General features: G+C 52.6%; 2 protein-coding genes across 2 annotated transcripts; both read left to right on the top strand.

The window, feature by feature from the left end:
• The first annotated feature begins 494 nt into the window (after nucleotides 1-494).
• LOC34618072 lies at nucleotides 495-1,978 on the top strand. The gene is made up of 2 exons (XM_026337849.1): nucleotides 495-650; nucleotides 773-1,978. Exons 1-2 carry the CDS (start codon nucleotides 495-497, stop codon nucleotides 1,976-1,978), a joined length of 1,362 nt encoding a protein of 453 aa, XP_026193634.1.
• A 1,001-nt stretch (nucleotides 1,979-2,979) lies between these two features.
• Nucleotides 2,980-12,823, top strand: LOC34618070 (the record flags this gene model as incomplete). Its single annotated transcript, XM_026337848.1, has 14 exons — nucleotides 2,980-3,213; nucleotides 3,896-3,948; nucleotides 4,122-4,222; nucleotides 4,328-4,467; nucleotides 4,548-4,617; nucleotides 4,893-5,000; nucleotides 5,117-5,354; nucleotides 6,208-6,276; nucleotides 6,782-7,791; nucleotides 7,990-8,058; nucleotides 8,188-8,364; nucleotides 8,990-9,081; nucleotides 9,366-9,436; nucleotides 12,787-12,823. Coding segments are annotated over exons 1-14 (2,469 nt in total), but the record flags the coding sequence as incomplete, so codon positions are not given.
• Between the last annotated feature and the right edge of the window lie 6,344 nt (nucleotides 12,824-19,167).

The following is a 19,167-nucleotide window of genomic DNA, read 5'->3' as shown; positions in this document are numbered from 1 at the left end:
GGCATGCGCAAGTCACGAGGATGGAACGATATTTTTGCTGACCTACAAGTCAAAGACAAAGTGTCATGGTAATTCGATTCTATGCTCATTGAAGTTTTGAGAACGTAGTGCAGCGCCAGCAGGGAAGACCAAGGGTACAGTTCCACCGGCAAGGCCACGCCCGACAACGTATTGGGCGGACTGGTCCAAAAAACCTAAGCATTGTAGGAAAGCTTCTTTCTCTATGGAGAAAGACTGCAAATCGCTTTTCATATTATTTTGCACAATGCTTCACGGCTTCTTGTAGAACCGTTTCTCTCACTGCGTGTGAGGTGCAGGCAGCCTGGGTCGGCGGATACACAACCTCTGTGAACGAGGGCCGTTGATCCCATGCCGTATCCTTGAATGCTTATCTTCGAAGTTCTCAACTGACTCACTCTTTCTTTGCAGGATACTTGATTGCAGGTTATTTGTTTTTAATCGGGCTATGTGAGGGTCCTTGTACAGTGTGAACGATGAAGGCACTACTGTTCGGTATAGGCGTCCTGGCGCCTGTCATGGCCTTGTGCTTCGCGTCGGCAACGAAGCTAGAACCAGAGGTTGGAGAAAACCCCAACCGTTTCCAGAGGACTCCTGCAGCCCCACGAGGCTTTCGTGACGTAGTTAATGCGGTTCAGGGGACCATGCATGGCCGAAAAAAGCATATGGCCGATGTTGTATTGCAAGTCCTGCAATCGACGAAGCAGACACGTGGAACAGAACATACGGTCCCCAAGCCTACAACACACAGGAGAAACACAAAAATTTGCCTGAAGCTCAGCAAGCGATTCTGGATACGCTGGGGATTAACCGCAAAGCCGAGACTGCAGACAAAAAGGCCGCTGGCAAGGGTGGTGTTCATGAGCTCGAGTCTCAGGTTCGCGACACGCTAAATGGAATTCAAGAGGGAAACAAACTGTACCTTTATAATGTGAAAGATCCTATTACAGGTAAAGCCATTGTGGACAAATGTGAGGTGGGCAATATTCATTTCCTAGGAGCTGGAGGCACGGCAGTGGTTGTTCAAATAAGTATTGAAAGCGAAACAGCACGATACCATCTCGGCAGTGATACTTTTGCAATGAAACTGTTGTACAGTAAGTTACCAAGCGGGGAACCTTCGCCTAATTGGATCAACTTCGTTTTAGGGGATATGGCAGATATGATTGATGGGGAAATTGCTCCACTCAGAGAGTCCGCCAACGCTTCTCGTAAAGCGGGCAGGCACAATACAGCAAAAAGCATCGCCAAAGATAACGGTTGGGCACTGCCGGCATTTGAGGCTACGGTAGGCACAGCTGAACTGACATTTTTTCTGAAAGGCGGAGTTGGTTTTTTTAACCGCGCTATTCTTGCAGAACCCATGTTGGGCGACGGAGCTCAGCTGCTTTTTGAAAGCGCTTCAGGTAGAAATGTCAGCCGCCTTCCCGTGAAAGCAAGAGAGTACTTCTGTCAGCAGCTAATTACAACGACAGCGAAGCTTCATGCCGCAAATCTAGTGCATCAGGATATTAAACCAGAAAACGTATTGATTGGGAAGGATGGTTTAGTTAATCTCGCTGATTTCGGCATGCTTGGTAAGGTGGGCGACAGGCGGAGATGTGCCGAAAGGATCACATACCTCTTTATGGATCCAACACATGCACGGTGCACATTGCGTGACTCTTTTTCTTTCTTAACGGAGAAGTACGATGCTTGGAGTGTTGGTATGACATGCTATATCATCATGACAAACGGCGATCTCCCCTACCACATTTTTATTGGGGACGGCGCTGCAGAGCACCTTGCGAGTCTCGATAAAACTATTTCCTACCGTTCCCGTACCATGGAGTCACCAGCGAAGAAGCTGAAAGCGGTGGGAATTTCCGATGGCTGGGCAGATACTGTTACCAGCTTGCTGGACCGAGACAGGAACCACCGACCAACCCTACGCCAGGTGCTCTCCACGCTTCCAGAATGAGCTTAGGGTGTGTCAAACAGTAATACTCCAGGGGCGCTTACAATGCCACAGGAATTTACTTCTATAAAAGTACTGTTCTGGTGACTTTCCGACGTACTTATAAAAATATTGTCGTCTCTGAGGTTGCACAGCGCATATCCGACTGAAGAGGATGTTGGTTTTGTTTCAAGGTCAACGATACGTATTGTTGATGCGAGGCTGTGCGCCACTACCATTTGGTTACCAGCATCTTTGGACTAGTATGCAGTATTTTATTAGGTCGGGGACAGGCTCTTGTGGGAACCAGCAAGAGTGATTCTATGTCTTATCCAGTTTGAACATATGGTCCCTGCAGTGAAGGTTAAGCATTGTACCGTGCTTTCCCTGACGCAAAAGTGCTTTTGGAAATCGAAATTTGAGGCACCGCATATAATTATTATGGCGAACTGGCTCTCATTCCACATCAGTTTATACCGCATTAGCCAGGGGATTACATGTAGTTGATTAGACAGCCTATGCGGTCGTAGCTTACCTAATATGCTAAGCTCACCCTAAGATTTTACTCTTAGGGTGTGGGTATGTAAGACCAGCTTTTCCAAGTTAGGTAAGCATCATCCCTGTGCAGTTTGGTGTGCCTTGCAGAGCAAGTATATTGCGAGAAGGATAAATTGTAGCGCATGTAGCTCTGTGGGGAAGTTGGGGTCGCCAGTCGTTTGGTGCTTTTAGCATCGGTGCGTGCTGTATCCGACGCGGATTTTAACTTTTATTAGTTCCACCAGACTGCCCCGACACGCGCTCTCTAGTGTGTCTGCTTCCACCGAGCATCTGCAGACGCAGTTCGTATGCGCTTCCACCGCTAGTTCCTCTCCTTCTGAACGAGGATGGCTGTTGGACAAGGGTAGAATGCTGCTTTTGACGGCATTCAGCAGGCGCGATGCGACTGTTTTCAGGCTAAATGATAAACTGTTTACGCCGTAGCTACGGAGATGCATCTTTGGGGAGTTCAGTGTGAGATGATCCACATGCAGGGTGGGACGTTTGGCGAAAACACGTACACAGCACGGTGGAGGATGCAGCGTTCGCGAGCCCTCTCTTGCGAACCTATCGGTTTCTCACGCCCCCTACCCCCTCCAGCACCACTAAAAAAGAAATCTAGGGAATGGGCTGAGGGGATTGCTGGTGCCCCCCAGGAATGGGTTGCCCTTCCTCGTGGGCATACAGCCGCGCTTGACGCCAGCGAAACGCCTTGCGATACTGCACTCCAGCAAACAAAAAAACAGCTCTAGCTTTCAGAGCCTCAATCCCCGCGAGGACGCACAGAACCTGTCACCGAGAGACAGCGAAAGTAAGTGCTGCGTAGCGTCTCACCTCTGCGATTTCCTCGTCTGGAATGAAGCCCTTGAGACTACCGGGTCGGTCGTCAGTGTCGGCGTAGTGCTGTGCAGTGTCGCACCAGACGTTGTTGGATTATTCTCCGTGGATCTGCCTGCCACACTAGCGCGCTCGCCTACACCTGCGTTCTTACGCTAAGAGAGTAAAGACATGAAAGCCCCAAGGAAGGGGCCGATGATAAGGGTGAACTTCACCTCTGTAATGAACTTGACTTGTGCACCCGGATACGCAGAAGTTATCATGTACCTGCAGGGGTAGACCATGTCGTCTTACGCAGCATTTCCCTCAGACAACTTCAGCTCCCAGGCCAAGCCGGAGAGCAGCAGACACCCCACAAGACTGCAGTATCATGCACAAGTGTGGTGTGGAAGGCATCGCGAGTTCGCCCCCATGCAGAATCCTCTGGCGAGGGCAGCAAATCAAGGATCAAAACCACACCCGCACATCTAGGCCCCACCTTGCCCACTCTTTGACTCCAAATCTGTGCTGTAGAGGCCCCTGGAAGACAAACGCGAACTGGCCGTCGCATGCAGATAGCAACCGGAGAATTCCACTGCCCTGAACGACCAGCAGCAGCAGCAACAACAGCAGAGACGACAGCACGCGCATCCGCCCACCTAGCGCCTCCGTGAAGGCGCACCCGCCTTCAGGGAGTAGGTCGTGGATCTCGTGGGAAAAAGAAAAAAAGATTATCCCACGCCAATCCCCCCTTTTCCCCCTTCCCTGATGATGCGTATGACTCAGCGTCCAACGTACATCGGATCGCGTAAAGGTGGGAAGCACGTGCTCAATCTTCTTCAGCTCCTGAACAAGCACAAACGCAACTCGCGGCACTGCCACAAAGCTGGACTGCGGCCAGAGACAGCGACAGAGGCAGTGTATGCCAGCCTGGAAAAAAGCTGCAGATGAGGTGCCCCTACGTACAAGTAACAGCCACTACAGCGGCACGCTAAGACAACAAGATCCTCTTTACATTAGGATCTATGCGGGTGCCCCCCGCCGCCTCTTCTGCTGTTATTGCCACATCCGAAGCTCGGCCTAGTCCTTCCTCCTCGACGAAAACTAGTGAGCCTTCCCGCTGGTCAAATACACTGCGGCAGCGGCAGCAAACACAGCAAAAACGCAGCACAGCAGCGGCAGTCATGAAGGCTTCAAGAGAGACAGAGAGAGACAGAGAGAGAGAAACAGAGATAGACAGACAGATAGAGAGAAATTCACTAGCTCGATGGCTATAGTTGCACCCAAAGAGCCTTGTCCTATGACAGCAGGCAAAAGTGCAAGTGTCGATACACCCCAGCCCTGGAGGAAGCTGCTCCCCTTTGCAGCATTCTCCCTTCCCATTTTTTGCAGGCATCTAAGCAAGCGCAGTTGCAGCAAGCGCCTGAAAGCTCCCGTTGCAGTGTGTAAAGGCTGAACTCACACTCGCTGCGACAAAAGGTTGGCTGTTTGGAAGTCGTATGCAATGTTTGGTTGGTTTTGCCCCAACTCGAAGCCGAAGTCTACAGCGGCACGGCGCTTGCGCCTCGCTCCATCTCCGAACAAGGGAGTACCCCATGCATACAGCCTACTGTTGCTGAAACGGCGATGGGAACTGTTGCTGAAACGGCAGTGGAAACTGTTGCTGAAACGGCAGTGGAAACTGGTGCTGAGAGTGTGAGGAGGGCTGCTGCATGGAGGGAGGCGGTGTGAGCGCTCCTTCCTCGAGACTACTGCTGCCCCTCTTGGTATGGCTGTATGGCATGGTGGCTGGAGGTATCCCATGCGTAGAAAAGGATTTTGGGATGGCCTTTGAAGCCATGCTGCTGTGGAAGTCGTGTCAAAGGCCACCCCTGAAGGGAGCCTGTGAGGCTTGCAGGAGACAGCCTGCGCGCAGTGCAGGTGCCTGCATTCTCCGGAGGGTTCTTCAAGCAGCAAGCGTGCGAGCAGGAGCTGACACAGCACGACCACGTGCTTCTGCGACAACAGGGAGCTCGTGCATGGCGTGCGCATACTCGGCATGTTTTAAGTGCCGAAAACGTCTGGCAGCCTGCATGCGTCGCCTCCGACTGGCTGCTCTTTTTCTTCTGCCGCTTTGGAAACGCTGCTGCTGGTCGAGCCTCGGCAGCGAGCATCACGCGGCGCTGCGTCTTGCAGGCTACACTGTGGAAGGTGCAGACGTTTCGATGGAAGTGGGGGGTGTTTGAATTTCCTTGGCCCCCCTGGGAATGAAGGAAGCGCTTTTTCTCCCTGCTTGCCATCCGCCCCCCTCCCCCCAAAGCGCGAAATGCTGCGCAAATAATCACAAAAACGTTGGTTTTTGCTTCCCGGGGGGCCCCTAGTCGGCAGGGGGGCCCCTTCCTCCCTCTCCTTCCTCCGCCGGATAGGCGCCACTGACGGTGCATGCGACCCCCAGCCACTCACTTGCACAACCCCTCTTCGCTGCCCTCTCCTCCCGCTGAGCTCCGCCCTTCCTTCTGCACAATGTGTCTCTCTCTGCAGGTTAGGATGGCTTAGAAATGCATTTAAGGGATGCCTTTAAGGGTTCGCTTCCCTGGATCTGCCTGGCAAAGGCCGCTGCAGGAGCGGCTGCAGTGCCAGCAAGACACCGATGCGCTTCGCTACCTCCTCCGCTTCTAGCCGTCCCCCGCTAAACTCCCCGCTTCGCCAGCTAGCCGTCGTTCCCCAGGGGAAATATTCAGCGCAAAACTTCTGGAGCAACAAGCGGTTGCCATCAGCAGCGCCGTCATCGCTGCACAGCAGAAGACGCAGCAGGGGGGCAGCGAGGCAGCCACGGCAAGGACGGCATGCCTTTAGCATTCTGCGACCATGAGGCACCTTGGACTCTTATTAAGGCGCAAGCTGGGAATCTCCCTCCCTAGCAGCAACGCGACAAGCATGAGCAGGGGAGAGAGAATTCTATTTCTCCTGCTTAGACTGAGGCCGTTCGCGTAAGCTCGAGCGCGCTCCCGCGCTGTATCTGCAGAAGCCTTGCTCGGCAGTGGCCTCTTTTAGCAGCTCCCTCCTCAATTCCTTTTTCTCGCGGCGAGCCTCTGCGAGGCTCCCGATGGTCTCGTTCCACGGTGTTGCTTTTTGAGCGTTTCGTCCTGAGGCTATCACCTCCCCCTTTCCTGCGCTGGGCTTCTTTCTACACGAAACTCCTGCTACGCTCATCGGCGAAGCAGAGCTGTCTGCCTCCTGTCTGCGCCTAGCCTTCTCCCCTTCCCTCTAAACGCACATCCCTGTAGTTATGCGTGCCCTCCGAAGCACACTTTGCTTCCTCAACGTCTTTCTTTCTCTCTCTCTCTGCTCGCTCTCTCTCCGCTCTTTCTTCCCCCCATTCACACCCGCGCCGTTCTCCAGTGCATCCCTCCTGATCCCTGAAACAACGCGCCTACCTGTGGCACATGCACATGCACATGCGTATGCACATGCGTGTTGTCTGCTGCCCATCAGGCCTTTGCTCTTTCTAGCCGGCGTCATTTTTTTGATTTGTCTCCCGTCATGGCCTCATCCGACAGAAGTCGAAGAGCATGCCTTCGTATCTGGTCAGCATGGATCTGCTTTCAACGCTTCAAGAAAGACTCCCGCTGCCGAAACCGTCTTGCCTCTCGCAACGCTCGTGTACATCAGACTGGAGGCTGCCACGGCTGCCGCTTGGCGCTCTCGAACGGCCACTGCCAGCTTGCCATGCCTCTCGGGTTCCCTCCGCCCCTCCCGATACCCCTTTCTCTACCTTCCCGACTCCTCAAAACACGCCACCAGCGGCACTCCGTCCACTGCCGCTGATGCGACTCCTGCATCGCCCCCCCCCAGGCGTCGTCTCGACCGCTGCTCGGAAAGAGCGCATGCTCCCGCTGCGCTGCAAGAGCTGCATGCCGTCTTCACAGCCCTCCAACTGGAGTCCGTCTTGCAGCCCTTCTACCTCGCAGAGCCTTTGGGGACGGCGGCGGCAACGGAGATGCCGATCGCAGCTGCCTCAACAGCAGCCACTCTACACTTCAACTTCGTCGGAGTCGCACGCAGCAGCAGGGGAGACGGTCGGGAAGCTGTTGTGCTCCCCTTTCTGTACGATTTCCTCGATCCCCCCGCGGCGCCTCCTGTCCCCTTCGATTCTGCAGGTGCGGAGGAGCACTCCTCCACAACTGCAGACTCGACAGTCGTGGCGCGAACAGTGCAGCGTTTCCTCGAAGCAGCCAGCGTCGCAGGCGCAGCCCAAGCCGCGGCGCTCCCTGCAAAGGGCCTTAAAGCCTTAGACGACGTCGACTGGCTGAGCCTCCTGCAGCAACTGCCTCCTTTAGACACCTTCGCGGAGACTTTGCTCACGCAACACGGACTCAGAATGTCGTCACGCGTTGCCGCAGCCGCAGCTGCTGCCCTTGCTGTACAACTGCACCAACATTCGCCATGGTTAGCCAAAGACGTCATCCTCGTTGTTGCCGATAGGCAGCTCCCCTACGCTGCAGGTTCGCCTTGCCGCGCTTCTCCGCTGCTGCCTGCCCTTGCTAAAGCCTCTCGAGCCGCTTTCTTCTCTCTCTGTCTCTCTCCAATTCCCCTTCCCCACAGGCAAGGCGCCGCTGCTTGCTCGAGAACTTCTCGGCGTCGTGGCGCGTCGCGCTCTCCTATATCCTGTGCTGTCTCCGTCTTGTCTCCGTCTGCTGTAGGACTGCGTGCCTTTTCGGAGGAGTTTTTCAGAGGTCGCTCTCATCCTCATCATAGCGTCAGCCTCGGAGGTCACCCCGTCGTGCATGTGGGGATGGTGGTGGAATTGAGGGGAGTGCTGCCTTTGGATCCCTCAGTCCCCGCAGCGGCAGCGGCAGCAGTTGCCGCTACAGCTGATGATGATGAGGGCGAAGACGCAGTCGCTGCAGTTGCTGAAGCCGCTCTTGCGGCAGGCTCCCGCTGGACAGATCCCCACGTCATTCCGCGCAAACTCCGACAAGAACTGCTGCTGCTGCTGCAGGAGCAGCAACGCCAGCCACATAGGGGCCTCCTGCTGCCTGACTACGGAGCTTTGAGCTTCATGCATGTCGATTTTGGTGCGGTCCGGCTGTCTTGGAACGCACTGCGACTCCCTTAACCGCCTCGCCGCTGTCTGTCGCTGCGAGCCAACGCTCGTGTATGGCTGTTCTGCGTGTGCTGTAGCGTCTTTTGGTATGCGCACTGCATGCGTATATGTAGGTTTGTGTGGAGGGCTCTTCAAATGTGGAGCTGTGGAAAATTTGTGGATGTGTTCGTGTTGTTGTGTGTATGTGTATGTGTTGTTGTGTGTATGTGTATGTGTTGTTTTGTATGTGTATGTGTTGTTTTGTATGTGTATGTGTTGTTGTGTGTATGTGTATGTGTTGTTTTGTGTATGTGTATGTGTTGTTTTGTATGTGTATGTGTTGTTTTGTATGTGTATGTGTTGTTTTGTATGTGTATGTGTTGTTGTGTGTATGTGTATGTGTTGTTGTGTGTATTTACGTATGTATATGTGTGTGTGTATGTATCTGTATGTGTAAAATGTATGTATGTTTTCGTGTGTGTATGTTTGTATGTATGCACACACGTATGTGTGTGTATGTGTATGCATGCTTATGTATAATTATGTGTGTTGTGTATATGTATATATATATGTATGTATGTGGCTGCATGTGTCTCGCTGTTCTTGGGGAGTTGCAGAAGGAGCTGATGGGCAGCTAGTGAATGAAGACATGGCTAACGTCGTGTTGCAGGAAGCGCGTGGCGAGTCTCTCTCTACGACCTTGCGCAGCGTAGGCATTTGCATGAGCCAGCTGCATGAGCCAGCTGCGGAGGTAGCAGTTGCTTGTGCAGCACACCTTCTTGTCTGTTGCTAGAAGGCTGTTCTTGCTGTGGGCGACGCGGCTGCGGATGCTGCCGCTTCAGTTGCGTCTTGCGAGGTGTTCTGTGTGTGTCTCTGTATGTGTGTCTGTATGTGTATGTGTGTCTGTATGTATATGTGTGTCTGTATGTGTATGTGTGTCAATTTGTCTGTCTGTATGGCTGTCAATCTGTGTGTCTGTCTGTTTGTCTGCAGTTTTGGGAGCAAGTGTCGCGGCCGTTGCTTGGTGCTGGTGCCCACACAAGCGTTGAGCCTCTTCTTCGGTGAGGCATTTCAGAATTTGTGAAATTTAGATTTTGCGCTTGCAGCGAGCGTTGCGTTGGATGTGCTGTGTGTCCAGTGTACTCTAGGCAGGGTGTGTCGAGGCTGCTGTTGCGGGTGTGGGGAGGGAGTCGATTTTGCTGTTGTTCGCGCGAGTGCTCCTGCAGGGAAGGCATGAGCGCTGCAGCGGCTGTTGTGCATCCAGCACTGCCTGGAGAGTCTCGCTCGTTTGGCTGGAAGGCTGTTCTCTCGTGAGCCGCCACGTGTAGCGGACTTAAGGATCAAGGGTGCCCTTTATTCTTTAAGGAATGCAGTCTCGGTGCCAGTCTGCTCAGCTCCTATGGCGAGCTGGAAGCCAGAGTCGATGTCTTTCTGTCTGTTTCTTCCCACCTACTCTCTCTCTCTGTCTCTACGCGCATCTCCTCTCTCGCCCTCCTCTTTTCCCCCTTCCTTCTGAACCTCGTCCTCCTCTCTGTTTCTTCCCACCTACTCTCTCTCTCTCTGTCTCTACGCGCATCTCCTCTGTCGCCATCCTCTTTTCCCCCTTCCTTGGGAACCTCGTCCTCCTCTCTGTTTCTTCCCACCTACTCTCTCTCTCTGTCTCTACGCGCATCTCCTCTGTCGCCATCCTCTTTTCCCCCTTCCTTCTGAACCTCGTCCTCCTCTCTGTTTCTTCCCACCTACTCTCTCTCTCTGTCTCTACGCGCATCTCCTCTCTCGCCCTCCTCTTTTCCCCCTTCCTTGGGAACCTCGTCCTCCTCTCTGTTTCTTCCCACCTACTCTCTCTCTCTGTCTCTACGCGCGTCTCCTCTGTCGCCATCCTCTTTTCCCCCTTCCTTGGGAAACTCGTCCTCCTCTGTCTGTGGCTTCCCTGCGGTCACACAGTGTGTAAACAACTCATCTCTTCCCTCCCTCTTCCTTCCTTCGGAGGAAGAGAGAAAGATGAATACATAAAGCGCAGTCTCCTCCTCAAGCAACACAGCCACGCCTTCTTAGTCTTTTCTGCCGCCGCTGTGCTGCAGGGTGTTAGAGCGAGTCGTTCGCTCCTGCAGCAACGTCGAGGCATCCCTCTTCCGATCCTTTATTAGCTACTTTTACATTACCAGAAATTCGCATGTTTCAGGCGGTACCTTCATCTTCATCACGCCGCTTCTTATCCTCTTGATTGCACTGCCCGTAAGTTGGCAATACAGTTGCATGCTGTGCGTAGTCGAACCCCCTCCCTCAGGCTCTTGCAAGTAGTTTGCGATCCTCTCGCCTAAGTGCAACTCAGAGGCACGCATCCTTGGGGTTCTGCCGCAGTCTCCTCATGACACTCCAGGATACCAAGTCAAACAACTAGCTGCAGCAGGAGCTGCTGCTGCTGCTGCGTGCGCTTTGCAGCTGCTGTCTTCTCGCATCGCCTGTGACGTCAGAACCTTAGTTTTGGGCATAGCAGGAGTCTCATTAGCGACACTTGCGGCTCTTCCCGTGTATTTAGCAGCCACCTCGGTAGGTATTCTCCCCACAAGGCTGCTTCTTCTGCGACTGCTGCTGCCCCTCTTTTCGCGTCTCCAAGTGCTGCTGCCCTAACGTTTCTCAGATTGAGCTTTTCTCGCATACGCCTCCCAAGTCGTGAAGCCTTATAGACTTCCCCGTCATGCACTTCCTCCCGCTGCTGCTCCTTTTACCTTGCTGCTGCTCCTTTTAGCTTGCTCCTGCTCCTTTTACCTTGCTCCTGCTCCTTTTACCTTGCTCCTTTTAGCTTGCTGCTGCTCCTTTTAGCTTGCTCCTTCTAGCTTGCTGCTGCTCTTTCTAGCTTGCTGCTTTTTGCTTTGCTGGTGGCCGCCTTTTTCGGCTTAAGCCTCTGAGGGCAGTTCGTACTGTGGGAAAAAGCCGAAGGGCAAGGGGGGAAGAGTGCGCGAGCACCGTCAATCGAGCTTTCTCTAACATCGATTCCCCTAAATCCTGGTGTCATGCCCTTCTCCTGACACTTTTCAATAGCCGAGGCATGCAGCTGTTCACGGGCTTTGTCTGCAGCCTCGCTTTGGTGCTTTCCTCTATGGCACTTCTGCTGCTCCTCGCTGCACCCAGTGGAATACCGAAGATCTCCTCCAGTACACGCAGGTAGAGCTTCTTTCCTGAATTTTTAATGGCTCCTTCGTGCAATTGCAACTCGAGTGACTTTGCAGAGGCTACCACCGCTTCCCTGGTGTCTGTGGCGGAGCTGCCGAGTGCGTCGTTGCTGCCTTGGCGCATGCTGGCCTTTCATCAGCTCCTTGCAACCTATTGGGGAGGCTTTGCATACGCTTGGCACGGCCGTTTTTCATTCGATTCTTTCTCTGAAGTATGCCTTTCATGGTGTTGCAGAAGGCTGCCCTTTGGCTCTATGCTGCTCTCCCTTTGTATGTGGTGCTCCTCGTCCTCGCGGTGTATGCTGCTCGCCGCATTCGTCAGACGCAACTTGAAGGTACCCTCAGCTCTTGCTGTCGCTGCTGTTGTTGTTATTTACACTGCTGCTGTTGTTGTTATTCGCACTGCTGCTGCTGTTGTTATTTACACTGCTGCTGTTGTTGTTATTCGCACTGCTGGTGCTGTTGTTATTTTTGCACTGCTGCTGCTGTTGTTATTTTTGCACTGCTGCTGTTGTTAATTTCGCACTGCTGCTGCTACTACTACTACTTTTGGTAATACTTCTTTTCTGCCGCTGTTGCTGTGGCGGCTCGATTCGTCTCTATCACCCGCAGCGTGCTGCATGAATGCGTGTTGGTGGTCTGTGCGTGTGGTTGACGTCGCAGCTCATGAACACACTTCCCAAATAGAAGATCCCGGCTGTCTTTTTTCCCCTCCCGGAACGCGCGAGCTTTTCGCAGCAGCTGTGGCTGCGGCAGGACAGACCTCACCGCAAGGAGCCGCAGCAGCAGTACCGTCCACCACCGATGATGGAGATACAGATGCAGACATGTTACGGCAGCAACAGGAGCAGGCACTCGAACAGCCTCAGCGACAAGAAGCTCTGCAGATGATTGCAGACCAGTTGCTAGACTTCTGGCTGCCTCCTGTTGCCCCCCCAGCTCTTTGGATATGCATTCGCACGGGCTGTAGACTGCTGCTCGTCATCATCCTGCTTGCACTTGTCGTAAGTCGCTTGGTGTGGTTGCGGTCCAATTTGCTGCTGCTGCTGCCTTAGGGGCTTTTGGGTGCCACCATTGGCCTCCACGCAACCTCTGCAAAGTGCAAAGCGGAACGCTGATATTCCTGTCGTGCAGATATCCAACGTTTCCGTATCATGGCTGCTGGGAGTTGTGCTCGTGCCAGCCATGCAGCTGATGGTTCCTCTCTTCCACGACCCCACAGCCTGCCTGCGGCGGCAGCTGCAACAGCAGCAGCAACAGCAGCAACAGCAACAGCAGCAACAGCAACAGCAGCAGCAGCAACCGACCGCGGAACGTCAAGAGGAGTGCTCAAAATCGGCAGATGCAAATGCTGCTGCTGCTGCTGCTGTTGTCGTTGCAGCGAAAAATAGCACTTACGCATTACACCCGGACGAGAACATTCAGCAGCAACTCAAAAAGCTGCAGTGGCGTCACAAGCTGCTGCTGCTGAGGAAGGTAGTTCTGTGCGTGGGTGTGCTGCTATGTGTCCTTCTGTTCACAGACTTTGAGCCTTTGCGGGTAAGCCTCTCCTCTGCATGCAGCAGCAGTGATAAATCCCGTTGCTTGTAAATTGCGTTTCGCGGGTGCAGCTTTCAACGCCTGTATTTGCTTGCGCTTGTCCGCAGCCGCTTCGCTCCAGCCTATATGCAGCAGTCGCACGCTTCGCTGCTGCAGCTGGCGCTGCACTTCCCCCCGGCTCGAAAAACCTTCCCTCCCCGCAACTGCTGCTGCAGTGGCTTGGGTCAGGTGTTTTGCAGCAGCAGCAGGAGCAGCAGCACCACATGCCCTTCAATGCTGCAGCGGCGACAGCCACGGGAGACGCAGCTGTGCCGGCCCTTGTCACTTTTAGCTCTACTCCCGAAACACTGGATGTGCATGCGCCTCCCCCAGAGGAGGCATGGACTGCCGCGTTGTTCCTGCCGCAGTGGCTGTCACAAATCCTGCTGCCTACTCGTCCCAACGGGCTTCTTCTGCTACTGTACGGGGCCGGGAGAGACTCTCTGTGTATTAGCAGCAGCACTTTTCACCTATTTGTTTTCGGGATTCTACCGCTTCTGTTCTGCTTCTTCATCACACTCTTTTTTCTGCCGGCATGAGATGGCAAGGGTGTTGAGAACCCTTCAAACCAGTTGGTTGCTGCTTCCTCTACAGCACATCGACACAAACATATCTAAATTGGCACCTTTCGCGATAAAGCCGAAGCGCCTGCATGCGTGCAGCCACCACACGCGCAGCCCTTTCAGGGGGACGCGTGGGTCTGCACGCATTGTACGAGTTCTTCTGGTGTATGTACACATCCGTTCCTCAGTCGACAGCTCCAGTTTTCCCCCTTGAGCCGTCCCTTCCCTACTTGACCCTCCTAGTTCACCTCCAAATAAAGAGATAGCCCTACTGCGGGGGCTCACGCACGTGGAATGATGCAGTGCCGCTAGGAACAGCTTTTTCCGTCTTTGACTCTCCATAAGCACCAAGCGCTGTGCAATGCACAACTGCTGCACACACTAAGTGCCGGCCTTATCTCTTCCCACCGTGGAATTGGAAATCGCAGTTAAAACATGGCACATCTTGGTGCAGGTGACCGTGGAGTTGGTGGTGATACTCGAGGGGAGGGGGAAAGCGCAATGGCCTGGGAGTCTTCTCTGCACAAAGGTGTTCCTGGAGTGGATTCGCGGCATATGTTTTGCCTCAGTATGTAACATGAGGATCTCGAGGCGTTAATAATACTACTGCATGCACGGACGCACTCCCAGCTTTTCACGTTCCTTCTCCAGACCTGCCACCAGCACTTTTAGAGCTGCGCATTATTCGGGAACATGGTACACACAAGCTAGCGTGAGCGCAGCAGGCGATTTGCAAGGCTTCTGATAAAAGGCCATGTAATACCTTGCAGTTCGTGGTGGTCTCGTACATAGAGGCCATGTGAGACACACTGCAGTTCGTAATGATGTCGTCCATTGCCGCGGCTGTCGACCGAAATTCCGTTTTGTGAGAAGTTGAGGGCAACTTCGAGAACCGCGAGGGGCTTCTTTTCAGTTCGCTAGGATATACTCTGATGCCTTTTGAGACGGCTTTTTAAATGGCCCCGAAACGAGCCGTCCCATTGGTGTATCCATGAGCCTGCTGCTAGTAAAAATCTGCCCCTGAACAATCTTCGTGCCATGCAGCCCCTTGACGGCGGCAAGCAGTTCCTTTGCCACAAGTGGAGCTGCAGCCGTTGAAACCCGCTGACTCGAAGTGCCGCCGCCGCGACTGGCGCAGGCCAGCGTGAGAGCCCTTCTGGTCACCGGAAAGAATATGAGCACACGATTGATAAGAACTATGCGCTTTCCCGAAGTGCCGGCGGGCTCAACGGGTATCCCACAGCTCCCTGGCAAACAGGGGCTGACAGGTCCCTGCGCGCTTCGGATAACGAATTTTAAAACCCTTTAATTAGAGCCTCGAGCGCTGCCCTCATAGCCGTGCTGGCCTGGTGTAGGGCGGCTTCGGTAACTCTGTCGTCCGCACGCTCATAATGTATTTTCCTGCGGAGTTCGGGGTTCCCAAATGCCTCTTTTGTTCCTCTTTTAAAGCATCTTACCGTAATAAGGACAGCGTCAGACCGTTTGCACATTGTGAACAAGAAGTGCCTCGAAATCCGGTGCTGCAAAGTACAATTCCTGTGTGCGAATTAGTGTGATTTGTTGCTTGCTCGGTACCCTGGAAAAATCGCGCATTGGTCTATCGCCCCAGCCGGCTGATGATGCTGAAGCAGCTCGCCTACCGGATGCCAAATCTCCTTCGTCCAACCTGAAGTTTCTGTCTACAGCTTAAATTATCTTCCTGCGTAGAGATCGAATGCCGCTGGCACCTTCCATTTACGGAGGAGCAGCAAGTGCTACTACCCTTTCATGAAAAGCTGGCTGCGGCCTCGGCGGTGCGAGAGTAACCCATGCACTCGATTTACCCAGAGTGAAGGGCTTTGCGGATTCTGCCACAAACTTTGAGAGCGTTGATGGCGCTGGCCTCTGGATTTTCAAAGTTTTGTTTCAGTATTTTCCAGCAGCATACTGCGTTGTAGTTTGTCTCGAGAGATATGTACCTCGAGAATCGGATAGCTGTGCAAGTGTCACCGGTGACTGGGTTGTTGGCTGTGAGCCAGATGCCTGCCCAGGCGGCCTCATCGCCACGCCACCGCGTATCAAGACGTTCACAAAGCCTTGCGGCCTGTTTTCACCTTAGTAGGGTCAGCCGATCGAGCTTGGAGCTCTAAGGGCTCATGAGGGGCGTCTGCAGCGTCTCTTCACAAGAGATGCCTCTGGTCGCTCCTGTGGCAGAACCCGAAGGCGGGGACACCACAATCTGAAAAAACCATTAAAAACTGATCGCTTTAATGCAAAACAAAGGTTTGAAATCTACAGCCACACAAAGATTCATAATCCAGGAGCAGTCATGCGAAAGGCCTCGAGGAAGTCTCTTGTGAGGATGGAGTCACCTCGAGCGGCCAAACAGTTATTCAGACGTGTTTCACGCGAATAATTCATGAAACTTTCTTCAAATGTCAGCACCACTTGATATTTTATTTGCGTCAGGGGGATATTTGCACTACTCTCAAGAAACAATGTTCCAGAGAACCCGGATTTCCCAAGCCTGAATTGTCTTGTCGGCCGAGACAAAGCCATGTATTTCACTTAAATTTCCCTAAAAAAGAGTCCACAACATGCGGCGTTGGCTCACAGACACGCACTTCATAAAAACCGCTTATGTGTTCACGGCAGAAGATATGTAGAATGCCCATTGGTTGAGAACAAATCGATGTGGCGCAACTTCAGCGCTGTTCAACTAGAGGCACAGGGGTCACCGACTCCTGCCCGTCTCTCCCCATTTTTTTTACTTTGCTCAATAGAATCAAAGGTTTTAGTACTTTTTGAAGCCCATGAGCATTAAAAACCGCTCACTACCTTGTGGTGGGCTGTCCAGGGGTTCCGCAGGGAAAGAAGGCTGGAGTAACGTCGTTCTGGGGACTTTAGTGCCCCTCCGGCAGTTTCAAACACTCTGTCCGGTGTTCGCTAGCTTCTTTTGTAGGCTTGACAATGTTTCTTGGTTTATATTAAGAAATGTGCGGCGGTTCCTGCTTTAAAGTCTCAGCTTTTTCGAGAACACGCTTACTGCAGTCCTCCCCACGTGCATTGGTGTAATAGCACATGTGATAAGCTCTGTGAAATGCCTCCGTTACCTTTATCGCATTTTAAACTATTCTCTGTATGTGAATATTAGAAATCCCTGTCGGTACAAATGTGGCGTATGAGAGTGTGTTTTGTGGAGTCGCAGACGGCAAAAATCATCGCCTGTGGCTCAATTACATGCCTTATCGACTCCAACTTCTGGCTAGAGAAAGTACTACACGTGTGGCGAGTTTTTCTAAAAGTTCGCGTTAGGTAGAATATGGTGGAATCGAAGAGAAGCCCCACAAATGCTTGCACCTGCCATCGCCTGCAGGTGTCTGCACTCCATCGCACCGTCAGTGGCACTGCACTGACACCCCTAGGAGGTTTGAGCCCCCAATCGCTTCCCGCTTCCCTAAGAGCGTACAGTGGAGGCTTCCGGCAGATCTTCAATCTGCTTCACGCAAAAGAATGCCAAATCCTTTTTCAAAAAATTTCGGTGGTAGACCAGGAGCGTGCTGAGAATGATGCACCCCAGTTTCAATCATGGCCAATTCCAGACTACTAAAGGGTATTCATGAGTCCTTTATGTCAAACACATAGAGGCTAAAGACAGCCGCGGGTTCCGGGAGTCTCCCCCTGAGAGAGGGCACAAGGGGCGCTTTTATTTCGTTGCAACAATTACAAACTGTAGCAAGGCTGAGGCACTGTTGAGCTCTATTTTGAATGACACCGTAGGGGCGTACAGATATCAGTCCCCTGATTCAATCAGGGGCATCCATATGCAAAGTAAATATCGGTCTTTTGCCACCTTGCTCTATGTGCTAGACAAGTGATCATTGATATTACCCACGTGGTATCGGCTTCAACGGGGTACATGCAGTCCTATGAAAACGAAATAGCGCTACTTAATGCCCGATCCGTAGCATATCCCGATCTTAGTGCACCTCTCAAAGCTTTTGTATTTCGATTCCATTGAACTAAAATGCATTGCTTCGCGGAGCATACCGGGACCCCTACAGAAGTGGCTCCTAGCACCTGCCACACGGGTGGGACAGCTATCCGCCTTAGCATAGCCTGGTATGCATTGAAGCATGGAACACGCCGACCTGCAGTAGACACGATTTGCACGATTAACATGTAGCCGTAATTGATATGTACACTACATTGGAAATGCAGCAGAAGCAAGTGCCCTCGTGACATGCCCAACAGCGACAAGGGATATCCCCGTAGGATTTATTAGGGGGGCCTACGTGAAAAAAAACCCCTAACGCGCTTGCAAAGCCATGCAGACCAACCCGACTGCAAAACGTTCAATGCTTGAACATGGTGTGATATAATTTTCAATGCTGCACACACGACTTGAAGCTTTCCATGCAGCAACCCAAGCAGGCTTTCTGTATGAACACAGTGAAATCCAGACTCAATGCGAACTTAATACAAGGTTGCTGAGTGTAATACAAATGAGCTCCCACCTCCTGCTTCCTGTGCCCTTGAGGTTTCCCAACACCAGGAAACAGTGGCAGATAGCAATGAAGTATTCGCACCTAGAAACTCCGAGCACTCACAGCTATTTGCATATACCATTTCGCGCACATGTATACAAACTGACTCTTATATTGAGATAGCAGCTCTGCAATAAATATGATGTACCAGCCGCAAAACCGAATTGTCAATTCCTTGTTACGTCGTACCTATATAAAAGTGCTGCAATAGAAAGTGTTTGTCTAGCCCAGTCCGCAACACCGAAGGCATAACAGATGTGTATTTCTAGTGATATGGGGTGGAAAACGCAAACCTCGATGGCTGCCGCAGGACTGAATTGTGGGCTTCGTTGCCAGTGGGGGAGTCTGCGTGCTATTTGGCTAGCAGCGCTAGCCCCTGTGAACTGTATTCCTCGCTGTCCTTGGTATTTGTCCTTTCCCAGCGCATGCTCTGCTTGCAAACGCTACATTTATTCATGGGTAAAGCTTGAAAAGCTGCAGGTTGTTGTCGTTGTGCTGCCTAAACTCAAACTCATGCACAGGCGCTCGCAGGGAAGGTGCCTGTACAACAATCTTCCTCGTGCCTCTCCGGCGCAGTGAAATCACCTGTGCTACATGCAGCTTCTGTTGTTGTATGCAGAGAATGCTCCATGATGCGAGGACGCACCACTGGGCCGGTGCGTGTCCTTAATTCCTTTAGACATTTAACTTGTCTTCTATTTTATCATAGCAAGATGCTCACGACTTTCGGCGCTCCGACAGTAGCGCGCCATCGCAGTCGCATTAGTTGGTTCCTCGTTCGTTGTCGGCTAGAGTGTGTGTGTCTTCCTTCACATCGATTTCCGCGAGCAGTTGAGGTCCGTTATCGCTTTTCTAGTTTGCGATATTTTGCTTTTCCTGCCTGCCTTGGGAGGACGACACAGGAAGTTTTTTCTTCCGGCAACATGCATGCACTTGGTCTTGACGGACAGGAACA

This window comes from Cyclospora cayetanensis, unplaced genomic scaffold, assembly GCF_002999335.1.
Source record: "Cyclospora cayetanensis isolate NF1_C8 unplaced genomic scaffold, CcayRef3 CcayRef3_contig_206, whole genome shotgun sequence".
Classification (NCBI taxonomy): Eukaryota; Apicomplexa; class Conoidasida; order Eucoccidiorida; family Eimeriidae; genus Cyclospora; species Cyclospora cayetanensis.
Note: the sequence above shows the minus strand (reverse complement) of the source record. Positions and strands in the feature narration are given on the sequence as shown.

What these genes read in the sequence shown, in the direction of transcription:
- LOC34618072 (XM_026337849.1), top strand. Translation starts at nt 495, where the DNA reads ATGAAGGCACTACTGTTCGGTATAGGCGTCCTGGCGCCTGTCATGGCC. An exon ending in TTCGTGACGTAGTTAATGCG is followed by an intron (nt 651 to 772) that starts GTTCAGGGGACC and finishes AACACACAGGAG; the next exon opens with AAACACAAAAATTTGCCTGA.